At 45.8% G+C, this 12,024-nt stretch overlaps 1 protein-coding gene across 4 annotated transcripts; it reads left to right on the top strand.

Annotated features, from left to right (window-relative positions):
* Positions 1 to 1,064: 1,064 nt before the first annotated feature.
* nlrx1 (NLR family member X1) lies at positions 1,065 to 11,608 on the top strand. Of its 4 annotated transcripts, none has more exons than XM_079166178.1 (12): positions 1,065 to 1,317; positions 2,003 to 2,047; positions 2,872 to 2,984; positions 3,716 to 4,109; positions 4,656 to 4,887; positions 5,071 to 6,223; positions 6,695 to 6,878; positions 8,245 to 8,340; positions 9,082 to 9,168; positions 9,822 to 10,073; positions 10,355 to 10,559; positions 10,704 to 11,608. In XM_079166178.1, the coding sequence occupies exons 2-12, from the start codon at positions 2,031 to 2,033 to the stop codon at positions 10,851 to 10,853; spliced, it is 2,883 nt and encodes a 960-aa protein (XP_079022304.1). In that variant the 5' UTR covers positions 1,065 to 1,317; positions 2,003 to 2,030; the 3' UTR covers positions 10,854 to 11,608. The 4 variants fall into 4 exon arrangements, with proteins under 4 accessions (XP_079022304.1, XP_079022305.1, XP_079022303.1 ...); XM_079166179.1 differs by having other exon boundaries at positions 2,000 to 2,047; positions 3,719 to 4,109; XM_079166177.1 differs by having other exon boundaries at positions 2,000 to 2,047.
* The last annotated feature ends 416 nt before the right edge of the window (positions 11,609 to 12,024 follow it).

The raw sequence follows: 12,024 nt of genomic DNA, 5'->3' as shown, positions 1-12,024 counted from the left end.
GTACACCAAACTGAATCCTCCTGCTGGTGCTGGAGGTGTAACAGAGTTAAAAATGTACTTTATTATTTCTTATTTGTAATATTTTAATTTAGTTTGTCATTTAACGATCCTGTGGAGTTAGGTGTACATTTGATCTGAATGAGTTATTTTTAATTTAGCGTTATTTGTATTTATTTATAAATGTTTCCTGCGGAAATGACGTCTCACCTCTTCTTCCTGAAGCTTCCGTAGTCCCGTTATCTCCCCACAATGGTGTTTAGTATTATTGAGAGTGAACAGAAGTGCAGAGGGACACCAGGATAAGTTAATACGTGCGTGTGTTGTTGTGTTGTCTTCTGCGGCAGCAAATAAATGGTGGAGAAAGCATCCTCCGAGTCGTCTCCTTCGATGCCCCCTATATCCTCGTCGGTTCCACTGGTGTTAGTGTAATCTCCGAGCCGTGATTAACGCTGCTGCCACAACAACAGAGGCCTCGGTCCTCCGCTCCTCTCTCATAGTAGTATTACAACCGGACGAGCCGTGCGCGCTTAGAAACAAACCCCTCCATCATTCTGGCGAAGCTTCGGCCATGATTTATTAAAAAAAAAAAAAAAAAACGAGAACAAGATCTGTCAAACTGGCAGGCTACTTACTTCCTCCATCGACATCCGGGTACTTAGCGCTGCCGCTCATAAGCACAACATCCACAGGCACGCGAAGGCTGCTTCTTCTTCTGCTTCTTCTTCTTCTTCTTCTTCTTCTTTGAGGTTTAGTGGCGGTTGGCAAACGATAACTTGGCGCATTACCGCCACCAGCTGGTCTGGAGTGTGGATCAGGATGTCTAGTACATGAACACGTGAGAATCCCTAATTTAAATCATTAGATCCTAAAAGTTATTTAAAAAAATATCTAAAATCCAGAGTTATTTTCCTTCCTCCGTTCACGTGAATGAGAACGAGGCTGGACCAGAGGGCTGGGGGGGGGGGGGGGGCGTGGTTAAAGGAAACACTACTGCGCATGCTCTATGGGCCCGTGGGAAGATCCGGGTATTTTTCATCTGAATTTCTTCCATTCGGAAGCCGGAAGTTCAACTGTATGTGCTTCATGCGCCACTGTGGGGCTTTTCATAGGAATGAATCCAGTTCTGTGTAAAGCTCCACGGTCACGTGTCACAGTGTTCACTGAGTCACGGAGAGAAAGAAAGGAACAAGAATGAGAGAAAGAAAGGAACAAGAATGAGAGAAAGTACATAGGATCACGACCAATGGGAGACAAGGACGCTGAGACATTTAGGGTATGCACGCTGGATTTAGCTGAGTGACATTTGAGTGTCAACAGGTTAGTTCCTTTTTTATTTCTCTTCTTATGAGACGTGACTTCATACGGTCTGTGTGGAGCAGAACGTTAACTTAAAGCAGGTGTGAAATGTCTCGTCCTGCTCTGACTTGTTGCGTTATGCAACACATCCTTTATGACTCCATAACTGTGTGCAGACTTCCAGGAGAGTGACCTGCTCGCCAGTTGTGTGTTTGTCCTAAATATTCTGCTCTGTCTTTAGGTGACTAGACCATTAAATAGTCTGTAAATCACTTTGTTGTCACAGTGTTGTTGAACTGCATTTAAAGAGTTTTGATGTTCTCTATTTAAAGAGAAATAACAAGTCAACGTCCCTGCAGAGGCTGTAAAGAGCCTTCAGGACCAGTTCAAGGTTCCTCACTGGAGCTTTAAGAGGAGATGAAATGTCCTTTAGATGCTGGTTCTGAAACGTTATAATGGATGCTAGTTATTTTGTTATTCACATTTTTTATTTAAACTTTTAAAAGCTTCTATGCATTTTTCTTATTCTGTTTAAATTCTTACCGTAAACACACGTCATGTAGTCTCTATTCTCAGGTGCATTGTTACATCTCACCGTTGCACTTGACTGTGCGCATGCGCGGGGATATATTGCTCCGCAGCGCCACTAGTGGTCAAACACTCAGCGGCTAACCTTTAAGTTGTTTTCTTCTGTTTCTCACAGCAGCGGACGAACAGAGCAGCAGAGCAGCAGGATGAGCTCACTGCACAGGTGGGTGAAGGTTCTGTGTCTGCTGGATGTGTGAACCAGCAGCTGTTTGCTGATGCATTCAACAGATTTAGAAGGTGATCATGTGACCCAAAAAGAGTGATTAATATCAAAATGTGAGGAGCTAGCTCAACGTGTATGTGGTGACATGTCATCTTTAAACAACTGCTATTGTCGCGGTAATTGCTACATATTACTAAATAGTTATATTGCCTAAACCTAACTAAGTTGTTTCCTGTGAAGAGAGAAGTTTATTTTGAAAAGACTGTAACGAGCTGAAACTGACACATGTTGCTGGACTTTTGTAGGAAAACATGAAACATGAGGAGTAACTTTCCGTGAGAGATATACGAACCATAAATATGTTGACGTAGGTTGGAATGACTCGCGTGTTCAAGTTTACTCAGTGAACATGAGTACTGGCTGAAGGTACATTATATAACGTGATCATGATGTGTTCACATGTAATGTAATAAAACTACTAATGATTCAATCAAAGTAAATTCCCTATTCCTTTGAATGAACACTTGGAGCTTCCTGTGTGTTCCTCTCAGAGCAGTCTTAGTTGTGCGTGCTTGTATAAAAGGTCAGTGCTTTGGCGGTATGTCAGCGTACCTGTTATAACCTGCACACAGCCCAATTAAGTGCAATAAACTGCCACGTGAGGCAGATCTAGCTTCAGTGTGAATAAGCCACGTTGTGAGGACCGTTGACTGCTGACTGTGGGAATGAAGTAACCTTTCCAGCTCGTCTCTGTGGTTTTGCATCCTGTAGAGATTGTGTATCGACCTGCATGATGTGTCGTGTTCTTTTTTTTTTTTTTGCAGACAGCTGAGTCAGCTGCTCGGAGCATGGAGGAGGAGGAGGAGGGTGGAGGTTTCTCTGTACACAGCCACTGGTTTCCAGTGCAGGACCTTCTGCTCCACCACCTCAGGACCAGGTGCACAAAGCTTTGTTGATGTTCGACAACATACTTCTCTCTCACACAACCACGACACCCCAAAACCCACCGGCGGGATTCAAAAGCACGTTTTCTTCAAACAATCACCAAAACTACACCGTTCATCACAGCCAGAAGCTGTAAAAAACATCAGTATCGTCAGAATTTCTTCTTTCCGACGGTCCTTGAACACATCATGTATTAAGAACGCTTCCCTCAGAAAAAGCAGCTGTAATGAAGCTTAGAATTGTGATATTTCGTCAAAAACATTTTATCCTCATTATCTGCTTCATGTGTTGTTGACATGAAAAGTGACAGCGACGTCTCTCAAGACATCTTTCTCTTCATGCCCTTATAACTGCATCATCTATAAACTTGTTCTGTAAATATATTATTTAAAAAACACACATAAATACAGAGAGCTTCACTGTCACCGTGTGTTTCGCTGTCTCAGTCCAAAGCAAACAGCAAGCGAACTGTGAGGAGATATTCTAAAGTTCTAAAGCAACCAGTGACTTGTAGTCCTGGGTGTGTCTGGACTACAAGTTAAAGACATAGTGTCTATAGAGACACTAAGCACATTGAATATATAAAATACACAATATATATATACAGCAAGATAGAATATGCAACATTAGAGATCAAACGTAGAGAGTATAAAATCTATTATTCAGAGAGAAAGCAGCTCTCCATCAAAGGCTCAAGAAGTCCTCCCTTTGTGTCTCTTGCAGCAGATCCCCTAGAGATCCACAAGAAGAAGGTCTTCCTGTGGTTCAGCCACCTTCCTCAGGAGGAGAAACAGTTTGGAGGTTACTTCAGCCCGGAGACCATGCATGTGGATCCACTGATCCTAGAAAGAGACGCCGAGGAGAGGGCAGGACGGCTCAGTTCCCCTCTCCAGACCCAGACCCCCTCCAGCCCCTCTGTGACGGTGGAACAGCTGTTTGAGCCCAGCGAAGCCTGGAGCGAGGGCCGGGGGCTCAACGTGCTGATGTACGGAGCCGTGGGAACTGGGAAAAGCACAGTGGTCCGGAAGCTGGTGCTGGACTGGTGCGCCGGCAGAACCCTGACCCAGTTCAAGTTGCTGGTTCCTTTCTCTTGTGAGGACCTCGGCCAACTGTCAAAGTAAGATGATCTTCTCATTGGTGTCGTCTTATGTCACATAACTGATATTTTGAGTTTGGAGCCGCGTTATTTTAGTAACTTCCCTCAGAATGAGACTCAATGAAGACCTATCTACCTACCCACCAACCGACCTGTCAGACCTACCTACCTACGGACCAGACTGATCTACCCTTACCCTACCGATCCTACCTACTTACCTACCGACTCTACCTACGGTACCTATGGACCGGACCAATCTACCGACCCTAACCCTACCGACCGACTTACCTGCCACAACTACCTACAATTCCTACCGACCCTACATTCCTACATACGGACTGGTCTGACAGTCCTACCGAACCTACCTACCTACCTATGGACCGGACCGGACCGACAGTCCTACGGACCGAATCGATCTACCTACCAACCGACTTACTTGCCACAACTACCGACCCTACCTAACGACCCTACTTACCTACCTACTGACCGGATTGATCTACCGACACTGCTGTTGGAACAGTATGTTGGTAATAAAATGCACAAAGTGATGAATCCCTTCCTTCACAGGGTGGCTTCCTTAAGGGACCTGGTGAGCAGGAAGTACCTCCACCTTAAAAGACACCCCTTGTTGAGTGGGGAGGGAAACCAGGCCAAGGACGTGCTTTTCGTCTTCAACGGGGCGGAGAAGATGAATCTGGATTTCAGAATTGGAGCCACGGAGCTTTGCAGTGATCCTAATGAGGCGCTGCCTCCAGGTGTGGTGGTGGTCAACCTGCTGAGGAAATACCTCCTGCCTGAGGTAAGGGACAGTCCACCGCAGTTAAGGCCAAATCAGTTAATCACGACATCTGCAATTACGAACTTGGCGTTAGTTTATCGATACAATATCGCGATACTATGCTGTATTGATTTTCTTCCCCTAATGAAGAACATATGTATTGAATCATTGTTCATTTATAAAGTGTGTTATTTGTTTCCTCAGGCCAGCATCTTGGTGACCACCAGACTGTCTGCCCTGGATCGTATCCCCGAGAAGTATGTGTGTCGCTATGCACAGATCTGTGGTTTCAACGACCCGGACCGCCAGCGGGCCTACTTCAGCAGCCGCCTGTTGCAGCAGAGCGGAGGTACGGGCCAGAACCACAAGACCCTCATAGAGCTGCTGTACCTCAACCTCCAGAGAGAAAGCCAGCTGGCTGCAGCCTGCTTCCTGCCCTCCTACTGCTGGCTCACATGCGCCACCTTACACTTCCTCCATTTCACCGACGCCAAGGCGCCCGTCCGCACGCTGACCGGCATTTACACCAGTTTCCTCCGGCTGAACTTTGGCGGCGAGGTGCTCGGTACGGGAGAGGGAACCAATGTGCCCATTCAGGAGCACCACAGCTCTCTGATGCTGTACGTGGTCCGTACGGTTGGGAAACTCGCGTTCGACGGCGTGACGAACAAACGCACGTCGTTCTCGGAGAAGGAGCTGGAGCAGTGGATCGGAGGCAAGACCAAGACTGACGAGGAGCTACGTCAGCTGGCCATGTTCCGGACCGACGTGCTCGACTTCTTCTTGGCTCCCAGTGTGGGAAGCAGCAAACATTTAGCAGAAGATCCCAGTGAGAAGCGCTACGTGTTTGCTGTCCCGGCCATGCAGGAGTACCTGGCGGCTCTCTACGTTGTTCTGGGAGAGAACAAATCCGCTCTGGAGAAGCTGACCGGTCAGGTGTCTGAGGCCATCGGTCAGGCGAGTGAGGACGTCAACGCCATCGTCAGCATCCTCTCAAAGTTCATCCCTCTCCGGATATTTGCCGTGTTCAACCTCCTCAAGCTTTTTCCGAAGCTCTACGAGAAAATCAGCAGTCACAACAAAAGCGGCATTGCCAGAACCATGGCGGCCGAGATGTTCCGCACCGAGGACAGCTACAACGAGGACGTCCTGGACCAGGTGGAGCAAAGCCTCCTGGGAGTCCACGGCCCGCAACCAGAGCAGTACAGTGAGGGCCAGCCTTTCGAGCTCTACCCCATCTTCATGGGTGGACTGTTGCATTATGGCAACCGTGTCCTTCTCCAGCAACTTGGGTGCAGCATTCAGAGCACCACCGTGGCCCAGATCACACACGCCCTCAGGAAGTACCTCGTCAGAGGTAACGTAGATGTTCTCTTCAGTCCTGCTTTTAAAGTATGCTTTGTTTTTCATGTTGGGAGAACTTAAACTGATCTTGGTTTCAAATATTACACACCCACTGACCTTAATTAATCAGTGTAGTCCTGGTCCTCTATATGAACCGGTCTCAGTGTAGTCCTGATCCTCTATCAGACCTCCATCAGTAAAGAGACCATCAGAGAGAAGATGGTCTATTTCTATAGAGTTATTCTTGATGCTCGTCATCAGAGCCACCGGGTCAGGTTCTGGTGAAACCAGATGAACTCATGCAGGTTCACCAGAACCTCCTTCAGCTCAGACTCCAGCAGAGACCGGTCCACCGTGGACAGACCCAGATCCTCCAGCAGAGACCGGTCCACCGTGGACAGACCCATAAAGTTCCTTATTTCGTTTTTGTTTTAGACAGAAATCTTTATGAATCATGCCTCTCTTTTCTGTTATTTAATTCTAGAGCTCAGCAAGCCACAGCCGCCAGAGGAGCTGATGGATCTACTGGTCCTTCTGTATGAGTTTCAGAACCCCAGAGTGACTGCAGAGGTTCTAGCCTCGATCAGAACCATCAAACTCACCAACATCCGTATGACACCACTCAAGTGCTTTGTGCTGAGTTCTGTGCTCTCGTGCACACCTGCAAGGTAAGGTATGGATTAGGGATTTACTGATAAATGTTCAGTATGTAAGGTTTAGTGTTTTATCACTTTGTGGCGCTGAATTATATGTTTATTTCTAAATTGCTTTTTATTCACAAAGTGCATCCAAAAGAGGAAAAAGAAAATCCAGATTCAACTATTGGCCTGAGTCTGAGTATCTGAGCATAACCGGCTGAGTCTGAACGTTAGCGACTGAGTCTGAACGTTACTCTGAGTCTGAACGTTACCGACTGAGTCTGAACGTTAGCGACTGAGTCTGAACGTTACCGACTGAGTCTGAACGTTAGCGACTGAGTCTGAACGTTAGCGACTGAGTCTGAACGTTAGCGACTGAGTCTGAACGTTAGCGACTGAGTCTGAACGTTACCGACTGAGTCTGAACGTTAGCGACTGAGTCTGAACGTTACGCTGAGTCTGAACGTTACCGACTGAGTCTGAACGTTAGCGACTGAGTCTGAACGTTACGCTGAGTCTGAACGTTACCGACTGAGTCTGAACGTTACTCTGAGTCTGAACGTTACTCTGAGTCTGAACGTTAGCGACTGAGTCTGAACGTTACCGACTGAGTCTGAACGTTACCGACTGAGTCTGAACGTTAGCGACTGAGTCTGAACGTTACGCTGAGTCTGAACGTTACCGACTGAGTCTGAACGTTAGCGACTGAGTCTGAACGTTACTCTGAGTCTGAACGTTACTCTGAGTCTGAACGTTAGCGACTGAGTCTGAACGTTAGCGACTGAGTCTGAACGTTACGCTGAGTCTGAACGTTACCGACTGAGTCTGAACGTTACCGACTGAGTCTGAACGTTAGCGACTGAGTCTGAACGTTACCGACTGAGTCTGAATGTTACGCTGAGTCTGAACGTTACCGACTGAGTCTGAACGTTAGCGACTGAGTCTGAACGTTAGCGACTGAGTCTGAACGTTACGCTGAGTCTGAACGTTACCGACTGAGTCTGAACGTTACCGACTGAGTCTGAACGTTAGCGACTGAGTCTGAACGTTAGCGACTGAGTCTGAACGTTACGCTGAGTCTGAACGTTACCGACTGAGTCTGAACGTTACCGACTGAGTCTGAATGTTACCGGCTGAGTCTGAACGTTACGCTGAGTCTGAACGTTACCGACTGAGTCTGAACGTTACGCTGAGTCTGAACGTTACGCTGAGTCTGAACGTTACCGACTGAGTCTGAACGTTACCGGCTGAGTCTGAACGTTACCGACTGAGTCTGAACGTTACCGGCTGAGTCTGAACGTTACCGACTGAGTCTGAACGTTACGCTGAGTCTGAACGTTACCGACTGAGTCTGAACGTTACTCACTGAAAGGTGCGTGTTGGTATCTTCCTGTAGTTATCACCTTGAACAGATGGACCTGTCCTCCTGCCTCCTGACTCACGACATGCTTCAGATGCTGTGGCCGGCCTTCAGACACACACACAACCTCAAGTGAGACAAAATCAATAAACCTTCTGTTCTGGTTTGCAGTGAGTAACAAAGGAAAATATGTTTTTTTAGTGGATGATGCTGAACATTGTCCATGTTATACTACTAAGAAGTTACCAGTGTTGGTTGAATCGTACCAAAGTAAATGCATAAAAATATCAGAATCCAGATGGTTTGGTTAATTCAGATTTGAGTTGGTGAAGAGCTCCTATCAGGCTCTGAGTCGACCCATCTGGTTGCTGACTTTCTAGGTAAATTTAGCTGAAATAAAGACATCTTAATATGACATTAAAAGCAGGAGGATTGTAAGCTAGAAACAGTCAGATGCTGGGTTTTTGAGGGTCACCTTAATTTTATTTGCTCATTAAAAAAATATCGACAAAGAAATGTGCTGAACAGGACGTTTTACAGCGTAGAAATCAACACGTCACTGCTCTGGAAACACTTTACGTAAATGATCTAACGACGCGTTAGGATGTCAAACACAGGAGAGAACGACGTCAAAGTGTGATAGATCTGACCTTCTTGAAGGTTTTAATTCTTAGTTTTTGTTGTTTAGAGACGTATTGATTCATCTTTATTATCATACTGGAGGATGTACTTTGTGGTGCTGTGGTGTTAAACTCATAACTTCTGTTTTTAAATGCATTTGTGTTGACTTTGGATGACTCCCTTGCTCGTCTCGCATGTGAATGCTGTGTTTGTGTTGTGATTGTTGTGTCTGCCTGTCTCTGTTGTCCTCAGTCTGCAGTTTAACAGCCTGGGTCCTGAGTCCTGCGTCCTCCTGAGAGATCTGCTGCTAGACCCCATGAGCTCTGTTAGATCTCTACAGTAAGACCATCCCTCTACTCATGTCTTTACTCTGATCTCTCAGTGGCTCCGGGGGGAATTCATCCATCAGCGGGATGTTTTTTTCGTGTACGGAGTGACATTATTTTACCAATGCATGTGTAACAGACAGCTGTGTCTGTCTGAACAACCTGCTGCAGCCTCCAGACTGGAAACGAAGCTCCATCGTAGCTAACTTCAGCGTTTAAACTGGTTTAACCGCTGCTGGTAAACTAAACTCAGTACACCTGCCGGACACACAAATAATAATCTCAGCGTTCACAGAAGACGTTGTACAACTTTGATGGTGCGAAACATGACGAGCAAAATCAGCCTCCTGCTCCTTTCAGCCAGCAGAAGGCTTTTATTTTGAAGCAGCTGGAGGAAGTGCAGATTAGTAAAGCTTTGTTTAAGGGTCATTTATCTTAAGGGTTACGCAATGAAATGCAACTCTAGTCCCTTTTGCTTCACAAGCTAAACAAAAGACAGAGACATTAACTGTGTTTGTTCAATAAAAAGAGTATATATATATATATATATATATATATATATATATATATAATGTATGTATATACAGTAGTAGAGTCCATTCTCCTACCGTCTCTGGTAGGTCTGTTCTCAGCCTTGTCTCATTATTATTCCGACGTGCTCCTCAGACTGTGTGACAACCCTCTGCTGGAGTCTGGAGCTCGCACCCTGCTGGAGGCTCTACCTGAGAACCGGTCCCTGACCCACCTGTCCCTGATGCACACGGGTCTGGGGGACCAGGGGGCCCTGGAGCTGGCCGAGAAGCTCCAGCAGCACACGGGGCTCCTGGAGCTCAACGTGGCCTACAACAACATCGGGGACAACGCCGCTCTGGCTTTAGTGGACGCCTGCAGGGAGCACGACGGCATTCACACCCTGCAGTAAGCAGCTCATTATTAATCCCTGAAATACTATAAACCCTCTTCATATAGAGATGTTCTGATCTGAATAAAATAATCAAAATGTCTTTATTATTCTGTTTGTAAACTAATATTCTTTCTTGAGCAACAAGACAAGAAGAACCGCTAACTCCGGACCGCATCAATACTCCGTGTTTTACTCATTTAGAGCCGGGTTTCAGGGTTCAGGCCGAACTGAAAGTGAGCGTTAATGTAAAGTCTGTAATCCGTTCGTACGTTTCTTTGTCGGTGTCTTTGTGCAGCTTGTATCTGAACCCTCTCAGCGATGTGGGGAAACAGTCCCTGTATGTCCGAGGTGTTCCCAAGAGCCAAGGAGGCCGGCGGGTCAAGGTCCTGGCTTCGGTCACCGAGGGCTCCGACGTCTCGGAGGACTGGCACCCGATCCTCAGCGTGATCCAGAAGAACGCCTCGTCCTGGGACCGAGAACGTGTCAAACAGCAGCTGAAGGTAAAGTCCTGCTCCTCTATGGAGACAGAACCATCATTACAGATAACAAAGCAGAAATCCACTCACGTAGGCGAATACATTGATACAGTTAGCAGACAGTGAATCATTAATGTAAAAGGTGGATCCCCGTCTCTCTCTGTGAAGGTGTTCCTCAGGGATCTGGATTGGGGCCGTCAGCAGCAGCAGAGCTTCTGGAAGAGGCTTCACTTCCGACGGGTGGAGAAAGGAGTCCGACAGACGCTGAGGATGCTGGAGAAGGATTGTCTGCCTCCGTCGTCAGGATACGGCAAATAACCACCGAGAGGTCCGGTCTGAACCGGAGCTCCTGGAGAGACGTCTTCATTAATGTGAAGAGATGACTTCAGTCTACAAATATTCACAAAGAGACGCCCTGACTTTGATTTAGCACTTCCTCAACTCAGAGATGTTAAAACCTCAACAGAGAGCTCTTAAAATATGCATTTCAGTTCTTCTCTTGTGACGCTCTGGAACAAGAATATGTATGAGAGCATGAAATGTTGTGTTATGAATATTTAGCTGACAGTCATTTTTTCATCTGATCTAGCTCAGAACAAATACAAGTAGTATTTAATATATGACAAAGAAAAGGGATATTAAAAAAACACGGCAATGCAATAAATAAATGTTCCTCTGAAAACTCCTTTTTAAGATATTACAATAATATTACACAGGGCTTGAAATGATAAATAGAGTTCTCAATACAAACGTAACTGTAAAATCTGCATGTTTTGAGTGATGAAACAGAAGCATGTGGTTATGAGATGCAGCCTCGTTCTCCCAGCGTTCCCCTAAAGCCTTAACTGTGAATACGAATGGTAAAGCACTTTACTGCGACACATCGCGTTGTTATGAACAAGTGTGGGTTTACATTTGTTTAATTTTTTTACTCCCAGATTTAAACGTCTTCCAGGTTTTTCCCTCACAAGATGAGAGCTAATTATTAAATAAACTATTTACTGTTTTTGTCCAAAAAGCTTCAATAACTAAATGGAATGTTTGATGAATAAATCCGTGCAATATTCCTCTGATTTCATGTGTTTTTTATGTTCCATCTTTAATCCTCAATGTTTATGTTTGTAAATGTAATATTATTGTTTACCTTTTTTATTTATTTTTACGTCTCCATGCTTCCACTGGTAACCGCCGTGTTTAACATCACAACGCTATGAATTGTGGGTAATTCCCTAAAACAAAACCTGCATTAATGCAGACTCGTGTCAAGTTTTTATAAAGAACTCAAACACTCGATGATTTCAGGACGGAACTAAATCTTCACGTTAGTACAGGTCCCTATTCCTCGTACGTGGCTAACTGAGTTAGCCGGATCATTTCCAGGATGAGATTACATAAGTGAGGCTTTTCGGTTCCTCAAAGCAAGTTTGGAAAAATCACCATAGCAACACATCCATAAGCCTGAACCTGCTCCAGAGCGACTCAAACCTCC

This window comes from Pholis gunnellus, assembly GCF_910591455.1.
Source record: "Pholis gunnellus genome assembly, chromosome: 9".
NCBI lineage: Eukaryota > Metazoa > Chordata > Actinopteri > Perciformes > Pholidae > Pholis > Pholis gunnellus.
The sequence above is the reverse complement of the archived record's forward strand: the minus strand, read 5'-3'. Positions and strand labels throughout refer to the sequence as shown.